Source organism: Symphalangus syndactylus, chromosome 1 (genome assembly GCF_028878055.3).
Source record: "Symphalangus syndactylus isolate Jambi chromosome 1, NHGRI_mSymSyn1-v2.1_pri, whole genome shotgun sequence".
NCBI lineage: Eukaryota > Metazoa > Chordata > Mammalia > Primates > Hylobatidae > Symphalangus > Symphalangus syndactylus.
Window position 1 is genome coordinate 41547777 of NC_072423.2, and position 13529 is coordinate 41561305.

Here is a 13529-nt window from a genome sequence, read left to right on the forward strand (position 1 = left end):
TCAGTGATTTGGGAGGCCGAAGTGGGAGGATTGCTTGAGGCCAGAAATTCAAGACCAGCCTGGGCTCCTGTTGTAGAACAGCCAGCTCTTGTTTCTACAAAAACTAAAAAAATTTAGCCAGGTGTGTTGGTGCACACCTGTAATCCCAGCTACTTGGGAGGCTGAGGCAGAAGCATCACTTGAGCACAGGAGTTTAAGGCTGCAGTGAGCTATGATTGCACCACTGTCCTCTACCCTGGGCAACAGAGTAATACCCCATCTCTTAAAAAAAGAAAAAAGAGAAAAGAAGAGTAACTTTACAGTGGATAAACTGAGCAGATACTACCTCAGCCAGGTGATCAAGGTTAACATCAACAATGATGCATCATATTGATAGTAGGTACCCCTGATAGGAAGTGAGGACAATCACACCTTTGTGGTCTTCCTCCCCAAAACATATGACCCCATTCTAATAGCGAGAAAATCATCAGGCAAACCCAATGGTGGGATATTCAACAAAATATCTGACCAGTGTTCCTCAAAACTGTTAAGGACATCACAAATATGGAAAGTCTGAAAAACTGATATAGCTGAGAGAAGCCTAAGGAGGCATGAGGATTAAATAAAATATGGTATCCTGGGTGGACACTAAAAAAGGACATTGGCTAAAAACTAAGGGCATCTGAATATAGTGTGGACATTATTAATAATGATGTAATGATATTGTTTCATTAATTGTAACAAATGTACCACACTATTGTACGAAGTTAATACTAAAGGAAACTAGGTGCAGGGTTCATGGGAACTCTCTGTACTATCTTCACAACTTTTTCTAAATCTAAAACTTTTCTAAAAATAGACTTTATTTTTAAAAGGATACATATTGCATGATTCCATTATGCAATATGTATGATCTTGAAATAACAAAATTGTAGAGATAGAGCAGGCATTCGTGGTTGCTAGGGGTTAAGGATGGTGAGGGGAACTCAAAGGGAGATTGTCACAGGGAAAGCTCTGCAGCTACGGTGCAATTGAATATCTTGACTCTGGTGGCTGTTTCACAAGGCTATACATGTGACAAAATTGCACAGATCTCTACACATACAACCACACTCACAAATACACACACATAAATGAAATCATGTACATCTGGTGAAATCTGAATAAGCTCTATGGATTGTGCTAATATCAATGTTTTGATTTTTATATTGTACTGTGGCTGTGTGGGACATTGGCATGGGATGCGGAGAGTTGGGAGACACTTGCATAGGACTCAGTATATTCTTTAGCAACCTCCTGTGACTCTGTATTTATGTAAAAATAAAAATTTTAAAAGTCTTTGAAAAATTGAAGACTTTGTGAGGTGTCAGGTGCCAGCATCTTAGTAAACTGTACTCACTAGGATGTGCCATTGAACCTAACTGACTCATTTGTTCAGGGCTGTCTTCTGGTGTCATTATTTTCTTCCCACTTTTCCTGGCAGACAGCTGGGGCAATTGTTAAGTTTGGAAATGGATTCTGGAGTCTTCTAGAGTATGGAGTATTGCTGACTATAATGGTGGTGGTAGGATTTCCTGGATTTGTGAGTGGCTATTGAGGTCTTGAGGCAAGGGCAGCATGGACGGTTTGAGTGGGAAGGAGAGGCAGATACCATTCTGCTAGGAGTTTATTCTGCTTTACAAAGACACACAGTAGATCTTGAATTTTTTTTAAAGGGTTCTTTTCTCACAAAAGAAATTTTGTGAAAATGAGAAAAAGATGCCCACTCAGGGTGGACACCACACCAAGGGAGCAGATCTTGGCAAGATAAGTACAGGCTGGATTTTAGCCCTGATTTTTTCAGCCAAGTCCCTTTGTGCAGGGAGCAATTGGTGCAACCTTATATGACAATTATACTCTGTCATATGTGGAATTATTAAGAGCAGTTACCAAATGAGTGGTACAAGAGATAAAGAGGTGTTTCTGGACTGTGGTCATAAGATTTCCTGGAGAAGGTGAAGTTGGAATTAAACCTTAAAAGTAGGTAGAATTTGGATAGGCAGAGAACATATAGAGAATATTCATTATCTAGGAATGTTTGCTTGAATAAAATTCAACGAGGTCTTGTCTTTCTTGCTCATTCTTCCATCTTTGGTACCTGGCAATGTGCAAGCAGGGAAGGAAAGAAGGGAGGAAGGAATGAAGGGAGGGAAGAAGAAAGGAAAGATTAAACTGTATGTCCTCATTCTATTTTTTTCATTAACTTCTTTCATACTACCACATTGTATTGCTGGCTTTACACAATGGTGGAAATAAAGTTGGAAATCAAAGATAGGTTCTGTTGGGAAGGTACAAAGATGACAGAATCAGAGATTTTAGACTTGAAGAACATTGGAGACACCATTGACAGTTTAACCTCCCATCTTATAAAGTAGGCAGATGAGACTCAAATAACTTTTGCTCTTGGATACAGAGTCTTTAGTGACCAAGCAGGAATATATTCCATGTCACTTGACCCTTATTCCAGTGTGGTCCCCTAAAAAGTAGAGAATTAAGCTTTAAAATATCAAGCTTTTTATAAGGAGAGGATGTATAGTTTCCAACTCTTTTGAGGTTTTAACACTTATCATTTGTTACTTCCCAATCTTCCCATATGTGAATGTAACACTTTGGAACTAGTTTTTTCTTTAATTAATCCAAAATGAAAGCCCTTATGACACTTTAGAAAAGTGTATTACCATGCTTTATAACGATTTAAAACTGGGTATTGGCATTTCCATAAAAGTGAAAGTGTTAGTAATAAGGAACGGAAATGCACACACCACTGTTTTGCACCTACCCACTCCCTTTCATAGCCATTCGTTATTTCATCTGACCTGTAAAGAGTCTTTTTACGACTGTGGGCAAATCCTTTAGCCCTGCGCATCCCATTGTCCTCACTCCCTATTGCATGTGTGACAGGTTAAATTTTTCCACATGGCAACTGATTTCCAGCATCCTCACTATTCTAGTAGTTGCCTCTCCCCAGCACAGGCAGCGAGGTTGGTTTGTGCTTATCCCCTCAGGGCATGTTTCTGACAGCAGAAAGCAGGGAAAACATGAAAAATACTTTCTTTCTGGCTTCAAATATCTAGAAACTTGGGAAATAGAAAGGAATTGGGCACAGAGAAACAATTTGGAAGAAAGTTGGAGCCAGGCTTTCCAGGATCCCTCCTTCCTTCCCCTTCGGATTAGAAAAACGATTCCCTCGCTCTGCAAGTAAGACTCTGCTCTATGTTGGTGGAATGGAGCCTTACCGAATTAATAAAAATTGAGCTGGAGAAAAATTAAAAAGTACATATTCCTCCCACCCATCAATTTGTAGACTGAGATTTGCACCAGCCATATGTGTGGATACATCCAACTTTCCTGAGAATCTTTGTCAGCACATTGCTCCGCTATGGACTGATTAAAAACTTTAGAGTTGAGCCAATCCATTCCTAGGCAACAGCTTTGTCCCTGCATGAGAAGCTGGTAGGAAGAGATTAGGGCCACTCTCGGAAGTCATTGCCGATTTCAGAAATATCAATGGAATTAATGAGCCCAAGTTAGAATGATGACTACAGAATGCTTTAAATTGTCCTAGTTCAGTGCAAGATAGTGGGAGGAGGAGAGGAGAAAGAAGGCAAGTCCTATTCTACTAGAGGTTGCTGACCAAATTCTCTTGAGTCTCAGGAGACAAGCTGAGGTAGGAGTGCTTCACTCCTTCTGCAACGGCTCCCTAATACTCTACTCCTGAAGACTTCCATTGACGTCTATAATTCTACTGCAGGTGCTGCAAATACCAAAAGTCACAGTGGTTGTTATGCTGGGTCATATTGATGGCTAGGAATGGGGAGCAGCTCATAACATTTCCTGACTATCTTGTTGGCTTTTGGAAGACACACGTCCAAAGGTAAGACAAAGAAAGAAGGCAGAAAATATATAAATGCCTGTATGTTCACATACAATTAAAGTATAATGTGCAAAGTGCTTAAAACAGGCTTTTAAAACTCACTTATAAATACAAACTAAAAACTGGAACAGAATGGGTAGAAAAAACAGGCAGGAAAGCAGTAAAGTCTCCACCTTTCTTTTGAGACCCCATCACTCTTTCACAGCTGGCCATATTCAGCTTCAAATTGCTAGTTTCATTTTTCAAATGGAGGCCTAGTAAGTCCCTTTAGAGCAAGGACGCTCAGCATAGGCACTGGGTAGGTAATCAGTAACTGTCTGTCATTTATTAAGTAGCCCCTCCTGTCACTCCAGTAAAACCTTAAGTGCAGCCAGGGATCCTTCCTTCAGATGTCTGACATCATGGGATATTTAGTAAGAAAGCTTAATCCCTATCTGTAATGCTCTTCTAAAAATTTAGGACAGGGTGGGTCTTCAACATCCTACAGTACCCTTTGATTGCTTTCAGCAGAGGCCTAACTGGTTCTATGAATCAGCCCTGGCTTGGTGGCCAGTTAGTGCAATACTCTGTGAACAGTAACCCAGTAAATCAGACTCAACTCTTACTCAGAATGTACTTCCCAGTATCATACAAAAGAGAGACGCTTGTTAAAATTTCTCAATGATTCTGTATCCAGTTGGTGTGAGCAAAGACCCTCAAATGCTATTAAACTCCTTAGTGATGTAAACCAGATGGAAAATAAAACAAAAGAATTCACAACTCATGTTAGACTGAATTGAATGTCTTTAATTTCACACAATGAATAACATATGAATAGGATTAACTTTTTTTTTTTAATAGTTAAGTGCTCTATACTGTGCTAACCTGATCTGGTAGCGAAAAAGACTGAGCTTTCTTTTAGAAAAAAATGTTTAAAACCCAACATCTAAGACCATGGAGCAGCATGACAGTAAGCATGCTAGATGTATCTACGCCTCAAATAACAGCAAGTCCATGTTCATTTTAAATGTACAAAAATGCTTTATGAATAAAAACTGTTACAAAAAGAACATTTCAAACAATGTACAATTTTCTTGCCTCTATATTCAATAAAATACAAATACATTTTTTGTTCTAAAATATGTTTACATACAATCAAAGTAGAACATGCAAATTACACTTTAAAAAAGGCTTTTAAAAACCACTTATGAATACAAACTAAAAATTAGCCAGCACGACTTGTAAGACAATCTTGTGCCCCATTTTTTTCTTTTGAAATATATATGTACATATTTAACACATCATGTGCATTTATTATTATTTAAGAAATAGATTTTTTTTAAAAAAAGGAAGAAAAAGAAAGACACCAATCTAGGGTGGAACTGCCCTTCCACGTTGACCAGTTGGCAGCTCCTTTCAATTTCCCCCCTTTAGTGTTTATTAGACCTGGGCAAGTGGGCAATAGATATCCAGGAAGTTTCTTCCTTGGTTGATATGTGCTTCTAAGACTGTTCCCCAAATGACTGAGTCCAACAGGGAAGGAAGACTCATCAGTGGGGTGAACTCTCCAAGAAACAAGAGGCAGAGAGGACCTTGTATTGTGGAAAGAAACTTTAAGAAACACCAAGAAAATGCTACGGTATATTACAGTTCGAGTTTCTAGGCACTGTGATGACATTATCTGTAAGCTCTGGCATTTGGACCACTGTGATACTATAGGGTAGTGTTGAGAATAACGTCTATATTTATCTACTTTTACATAACGAGAAGGACTGAAAATCCTGCAACGTAACACTTAAATGGCTTTTGAGGCATTTCAGCTTCTGCCACCCCTCTCTCTCCATGCTGCAGTTGGTATTTAAAGGCTTTGGAAATATGTGTATAGACTTTAGACAGTTCCCAGGTAAATCTTTCTAGTGATAGGAAAAAAATATTCTCCAAAAGCTCATTATCTGAATATTGTTGGATAATAAGCTAGGAGAGGGATTTTCTACTTAAGTCTTAAAACCAAATCCTTTATGATCTGCATGTAGTACATCACCTTATACTATAATTCTGTCACCACTTGCTTATCATATTTATAGACCCAGCAATGTGCAGAACACAAATTCTGACTGCCACTGAACATGGCCTCCTACTCCGGACAGCAGCCAAATTAACATGCTAATCTTCTGCCAGCCCTTAGTCACCTTCTCTGGGCTGTCAGTGGCTGCTGATTCCTGGTCCTGCCAAGTCACAAACCAGCCCCTGACATGCTTTCCTTTCCTTTGACCTTTCTTCTTTGGGTTTTAGCCAGAGCTGGGCTATTTGAGGAAGTTAAACTTCTGCTCCTCTCATTTGAGATGAGGGGTGGAAGAGCAAGTAGCTCTTCCAGACACTTAGTCAAGTGGATTAAAGATCCATCATCACCTTCAAGGAGGCTTTTGTATCTAGATTTCATCCTTTTCTCATCACTAACCAGACTCCTTACAAGTGGGTCTGCATCTGCTTACTGAAGTCAGGTAATCCAGAAAACAAAAGAAAAAGAAATAAAAATCAAGGGGTTTCTCTTATAATTATTTTGTGAAGCTGTATGTGGAGCACCATGTATCCCAAAAGAACTCTTCTCAAAAAAAAAAAAAAAAACGCAGCCCCAGAAGGCAGTGTTGGGGGGCCAGAGACCTCCACGATCAGGGTCGGGAGAGCTGGGTTTTCTTCCTAACTCTGCAATCGTCTGTAAGCTGCATTGGCCCACGGCTGAGCTGAGTTTGGACAGGTCGGGAGAGGCTAAAGGAATTGGGGGTAGTTAGAGAATAAGGAAATGGTTGTACTGATGAGATGAGTTAGGTTAATGAAAAGCAGAAGAAAAAAATACTGTGATACTGAGGGAGGAACTTGGTGGTGGAGAGAGGAAGCTGAGTAGGTGACTGAACTTGCTTCCACCTCCAAATGGCTGTTTAGCATGCCTCAGCTTTGGTCCTCTGCAGTATTCCAGTCTATTCCTAGGGTCATACAAGTAGAGGATTTGAATTTAACTCACATGACCACTATAGACCAGAATTCACGTGTAAGTTGCAACTCTGCTGTTAAATCTCCTGAAATATCTTTCAGAGCTTTGGAAATTCTAATGTACCCCAAAGCTTTTTTGGAATTTCTCACCTACTAGAGGTTAATGTCAATTAAACTTTGGGTCCTTATTAAAGAAGTTTGCAGAGTGCCAGCTCATCTTCCTCTGCAAGAAGATTGAGTCTGCTTATAGACGTGGTTGGAGAGATAGTACAACACAGGAAGGAAGAAGGGCAAACAAAAGAAAAAAAGAAAAGATTTCAAAACCCAGTAAGAAGAGAAACCTCTTTATGGCTGAATTGGAATGAAAATCGTTGCTGTTTTATAGCAATGGTGGGGTGAGAGGGGCTAATTTAAACCTTCCTCTCAGGTGACTTTGGAACCACTCAGACAGGGCTTGGGAATGACGAATTAAAAATGGCTGCTTTGATTTTGCTGTTCAACTTGTGTGAAATGCCAAAGGTCAACCAAGGTCACAAACTGAGTATCTAGGATAAAAGCTTTAAAGTAGAGGGGAATGCAGTCCTTTAAACTTACATATTGCCAGGATTAAATGCGATTGAACTAGTGGGCAGCGAATGATGTGAAGTCCATGGTGACAGAGCACAGGAGTATGACTATGTGGGTAATTTCAACCAACTCTTGGTGCCATAATGCAGCAGTAATGTTTGCAAGCATATTAACTTGGAATTTAAAAATTTACTCACATAGATACCCCATCACTTATTCTTTTATGTTGCCAACAAAAATCCATCTCTCTCTAAGGAAGTAATATTGTGTTCTGAAATGATAATACAATTTCCAGCTGGTCCCAACTTCCTGTAAAGAAACTTAATTTGGAGGTAAACCAGATATTCTAATTCACATTAGAAAATTTAATTCTCTCTCTCAGTGTCTCTTTCTATAATCTACCATGCCAGGTGTTTGATGTCTTGGGGAAGGTAAGGGGGAGTGAGGGAGGAAATTGAAAATACTTATTTGAAATTTCCACAATCTGACTTTTAGAAAACATCTACGGAAATGGAATTCTTCATATTCATTCTGAGCCTGCTTAACATATTTTATTCGGGCTGTGGAAATGGATAATAGAGATGGAATATCTGTCCACACTAAACCAATGGCTAGAGTACAACTTGGATGAGAAATGTACAGCTGAAATTGACCATTTAAAAGACGATTTGTCACACACAGTTTGCATCCATGCAGACTGATAGATTTATAATTACATTATGTACAATAATGTTTTAGTTTATTAAGGCAACCACAATTTGGATACTTTGTCCAAGGTGGCTTGATATAATTGAAGTGGTGATACCCTTTGAGCATTTTATTTATTTATTTTTCCAGATAAGAACACTTACTCCCATTTGCTTTTAAGAAATAATTATCAAGGGATAATGGACTTCTATTGTGTTTTTGTTTCCTTTTTTTTTTTTTTTGAACAACCTATGACAATTATTTGAATGAAAAAGATCAGGTACCAAGGCATTGCTAGACACTTGTCTTTCTGGTGGGTCTGGGGTTTCAGTTTTTGGTGGCTTGTCAGTTATTCTATTTGCTGTGGGGTATTAAAACCATTTTATTCTGCCTATGCTCTGCTGACATGTTTTAAGTATAAAAATAGCCTGGTTGACATCTGGGTCAACATATCCTTGGCTGCTCTGCGTCACTTATTAAAAAGGTTTTATCAATGCTGAGTATGTTTCACAACGATTGGGATTCAAAGCCAGGTTCTTGGAACAGCATGCCAAGGGTGAACTTTACAGCACAGGTTAAGGGTTACATTATTTAAATGTGTACCAAGAAAAAAAAAAGGCAGCAAGTAAGTTAATGAAAAGATATATGGAAGTACAATGGGCAAAGGAAAAACAGGAATAGACAATGCTAAAAATCAGTGTATGTGCAATAGAAGAGGCACACAGAACATGAATGCGGGTCTAAGGTCGCCTATCACTAGAATTCCACCTTCTGATCACACAATTCCATCTGAGAAACTGTACGGTTAAGGGAAAGATTCAGGTCACCTGAAGATGACGTTGGTACCCCAAAGCTTAGCAGAGCTTGAAAATCAAAAGAAATAAAAACCAATTAAATGGAACGGGTTACAGCAATGCCAGTTGAGCAATTTGCAGCTTTTCTCCCCTTGGAATGTTTCCTAATTGAGGGTGTTTCCCTTTCGATTTTCCTGGCCAGCAAATGAAATCGGGAGTCGAGGGCGCACCTTGGCAGCGGGAGGTCAGGAGAGCGCCACCAGCCTGCTCCTCCTGGGGGCCTTCCGCTCGCCTGCGGAGGATCCAGCCGTACTGAAGCGCCGCGTGGTGGGAGCTGCGGTGAAGCTCAGACAAGCTTCTTCTGAAGGTGTCTCCCTGCTTTGCTTTCCCAAGAGCTCCTGATGGCTCAGCCCCGTCGTCTGGCCGGATTCTGCCTGCCCGGCTTCTGGAGAGAAGGGCGTGGGTGTCCCTGCAGCGGGGGATGCCGCCCCCGCTCCGGCTCACTGCGCTTTCCACGTGTCAGTTCCCTAGGCCCCAGGTGCAGACGCCCAGACCCGCCCTAGGGAAGGACCTCGCTCTCACTCCCTCGGGACTTCCTCTGCCTTTTGGCTTTCACCTCCTCTTCCTGGGGAAGGGGCTGCTGCGGGGGCGGCTGCTGCGGGGGCTGAGCGGGGGCCTGCGGTTTGTGTTTCCTCTTTCCGCCTCGGGGGGTCTTGGGTAGAGGGGGTGGCGGGGGTAGGGGTGGTGGCGGCGGTGGCGGCAGGGGCGGCGGCGGTGGCGGGGGCAGGGGCGGCGCCTCCCGGGCCATGTGAATGACCGCCTCGATGGTGGCCATGATGGTGTCTTGGCTTGCGGCAGGCTCCAGCACCAGGGGGCTCAGGCTGGGCTTCTGGCCCCTTTTGCTGGGCAGGTCGATGCATTTTTCCAGCACCGGCATTTGGTCTCTGGAGTCCTCATCGAACTGGGTGGGCTGCTTCCTGGGACGCCCGCGCCTCTTCTTCACGAAGTTGTTGCCTGTTTTTGATTGTCTCTGCAGCCGCTTGGCCTTCAGGATCTTGTTCACGTGGTCCAGGTTCTTCTTGGTGGACAGGATCTTGGTGTAGTTGCACATCTTCCGCACTTCGCACTGGATGGCTTCGATCTCCCGCCGCTTGAACCTCTTCTTCAGGGAGGAGCCGACTGCAGGAGGGGAAGAGACAAGAAATTGAGCACAGGATGCAAGTTGCCTTCAACCCAGCCTCTTCACTGACAGCTAGCATTCTACTTGGCTATAAAGATTATGGAGAATTAATGCTACGGGTATGTCTCCATGCCCAAGATGCATTATTCCTTTTTCTTTATTAAAACAAAAACAAACATTTCTCAAATATTCATTGTGCATGCAAAGTACTTCTGTTTACATTATTTCAGTCTTCCCAACAATTATGTGAAATATTGTTGTTTCCGTTGTAAAGATGTGGAAACTGAGGCTCATACTGTGGAGGTAAACTGGCTTAGAGCCGTGAGACTCAATGGCAGAATCACAATATAAATCTTCCCATTATTTCTCTTATATAGGTAATTTTTTATTCACCTTTTTGACATTTGATTTGATTCAATTTAGCACAGGATTAGACTTTCTCTTTTTGTAGGTGTTAGATGAATAAAAAGGCACGTGGGCCTCCATATCAAGCAGATGTACTATCAATCTCATAGAAGAGATTCCTTGGCCTGATCAAGAATAAGAATATGTAACTGAACCATTTTATTCCTAACCCTTCTCCACCGACACAGGGAGGCTTATTTCCTGGAGCACTCTAGTTATCATGGCATCATCTCGCTATGCTTTTCCCCCAGTGTTCTGGACTAGTCAAGTTCCCTGCTGGCATTCAGTTAACCAGGTCCTTCATAACCAGTTCATCCTCTGGGAACCTCAAGGGAAGTATCAGCCAGGTGTTTCTGAATCATTTACACTACCCCTACTAGCCTTGCATTTGCAAAGAGCTCTTTTCATGTCCTGTTGGTCAGCTGCACCTGAAGTTATGAGCCGAACTTCTTGTCTCAGGAAGTCCTGCACTGCCGCCACTAAATGGCCTTCAGAACTGCTTAGTTTTGAAGTTCAGACACCATAAACCATGAATGGCTTTAAGATATAGCCAACCATTCCTCCTGTAGATCATTCTTTCTCCTTGTGTTGTTCATGAGCAGGCACATGTGTGATACCTGTGTGCACATGCACACACACACACACAAACGGGCACATACACTCACACAGACTCCATGGCTCCACCTTCAAGGTGGCCACTCCCCCTGGCTGTTTATAAACATAAGAAGCGTGTCTTCACTGAGTTCTTTGCCGCAATGATTTACGCTGCATGTTCAACCCGAAAGGAGCCCATGTGGAAGACCTACACATAGAGGGAAGTGTGTTGCATTTTATCATTTTGGTTTGTTGTTTCCTCCCATTATTTTTTTTTGTACCTACTAATAGAGAAGCAGAATAAATATCTTGAGAGAGGAGGAAAAAAGATGCTTAAAACATGGATACCATTCTCACTTATTCTTGGGTACTCCCACTTGATTCTTTCCTCTGCTTTGTCCCATTTCTCTCTCATGCTGTGCCCAGCACAGATTGCTAGGAGGGTTTTATTTGAAGTTATTTACACCCCCAGCTTCATGGAGTGGAAAGAGCTGAGTCCCACGGGCCAGGTCAAAATGTTACTGCTTTTGGCCAAAGGTCAGTAAGACTGACCGAGCAATGAATAACTACTGAATGATCTTTAAAATAAGTTATAAAGATCAAAATAGAACAAAGCCAGAGTGAGCTTCTGACTATAAAAATAAAATTTTTGTAGTTAGTTTTGTAAAAGAAAAAGGTTGCCTGGTTGTAAGTTATCAGAGGCAAGAACCAATGCCTGTCTGTCTTTATGTCCCTCAAAGGGCCTAGCAGGGTGCCTTGTATATAAAAGAGATTTAAGAATTGTTTCTGGACTGACAAATCAGTCTAATCAGGCCTTGTAGTCGTATTCCCTAGAAGAGTTCTAGTTTGGATTTTTAAAGTGATCATTGCAAATATAGTGATACTAAAACTTAGCCCACCTTCATGTCAGTGACAGATAATTTGCCTTGTCCACATAGTTTAGGAGTCAATGGCAACTAGTCAGTAGTAATATTCCACAAAACTTGACACTATTCTAAGCAAAGGTTTCATTTACAGTTTGCCCTCTCCTTAGTTTATATCAGCCATAGAGGAAGCAAATGCTATGTGATATATTATATAAAATAGCATGAAAGAATAAAGTAAATCACCTTGCTGACATGTAATATAGCATAGAAGTATAAAGTAAATCAATTAGTTGGCAATACTGTATTTGACCGAGTTAAGCTTGATGGAAATACTCCATGAGCTGCAGGTCATTTGGGGAAGATATAACCAATGGATTGTCGCTCTATGTGTTGTCTTTTTAAAGTGAAATGCCAAAATAAATAAGTAGACAAACTCCAAAAACAAAATCTCCAAACCAAAATAAAAAACAGAAACCTAGCAGATAATTCCATATTCAAAAACATGTGCTGAATAATTTATTAAGTCTTTGCATTAAAAAGGATTATGAAATAAAAATTAATTCTGATAGCGTAAATCTACCAAACAATCCTAAAAAATGACATAACCAACTCTTTTGTGCCCACCATTCACATTTAGCAAATGTTAACTTTTCGTCATTTTTTAAATAAGAAAACATTATAGATTGAGCTAAGTCATGGCTCCCTTCTCCATTCCTTTCCCTTTCTTTTCTATGCTTGTTTTAATCCTTTTGTTGCATATATATATGAGCTCATGTTGGTAAAAATTAAAAATCTGAATCTACCTAGTATTGGTAATGATGTAAGAAACTAGGAACACTCATATACTGTTGGTGGGAGTGTAAATTGTTATAATCATTTTGGAGAGTGATTGGGCAATAACTGTTAGAGTTGAAGATGTACACATTCAATGTCCCAGCAATTTCATGTCAAGCTTGCCTGCTTTACTCATATATAACAGGAGGCAAAAGTCATATAAGGATGTTCCTTGAAGCTCAGTGTATGATACAGAAAACTGAAAACGATCTAATTAATCAACTGTGATACATAAAATAATGCAATATTATACATCGATTAAAATGAATAAACGACATATAAATATATCAACATGGTTGAATCTCATTTAAAGAGTTGAGTAAAAAAGGAAATCACAAAAACATGTTTAAGTATACTACTTACATAACTTTAAAAACACACATACTTCTTGAACTTTTATTTTATCTTCAGAGTCCAGTTGTGGAGGTTTAAAGTGACTGCTGTGTAGGAGATCAACTGTGAGTCAAACATTTGGTGGATGACTCACCTACTACTCAACATCTACTTCCCCCCAGGGCAACCTCATAGAGTTTTATTAAGCCACTAGAGTAGGGCTGTCCAAGAGAGTTTTCTGAGATGGTGAAAACGTTCTCTATGTGTGTGCTGCCCCATAGGTAGCCACTAGCCACTTGTGGCTACTGAGCACTTGAAATGTGGCTGGTGTGACTAACTGAATTTTTAATATCACCTAATTTTCATTTAAATAGCTATAGTGTGGCTAGTGGCTGCCCTGTGGGGCAGCA

At 40.6% G+C, this 13529-nt stretch overlaps 1 protein-coding gene across 3 annotated transcripts in view; it reads right to left on the reverse strand.

The window, feature by feature from the left end:
• Positions 1-4657: 4657 nt before the first annotated feature.
• SETBP1 (SET binding protein 1) overlaps positions 4658-13529 on the reverse strand; it is a 390764-nt gene continuing 381892 nt past the window's right edge. For all 3 annotated transcript variants that reach the window (XM_055233550.2, XM_055233568.2, XM_055233558.2), the window contains one exon: positions 4658-10086. In XM_055233550.2, the coding sequence (XP_055089525.1) occupies positions 9467-10086 (620 nt within the window). In that variant the 3' untranslated portion in view covers positions 4658-9466. The remainder of the gene's footprint in view (positions 10087-13529) is intronic.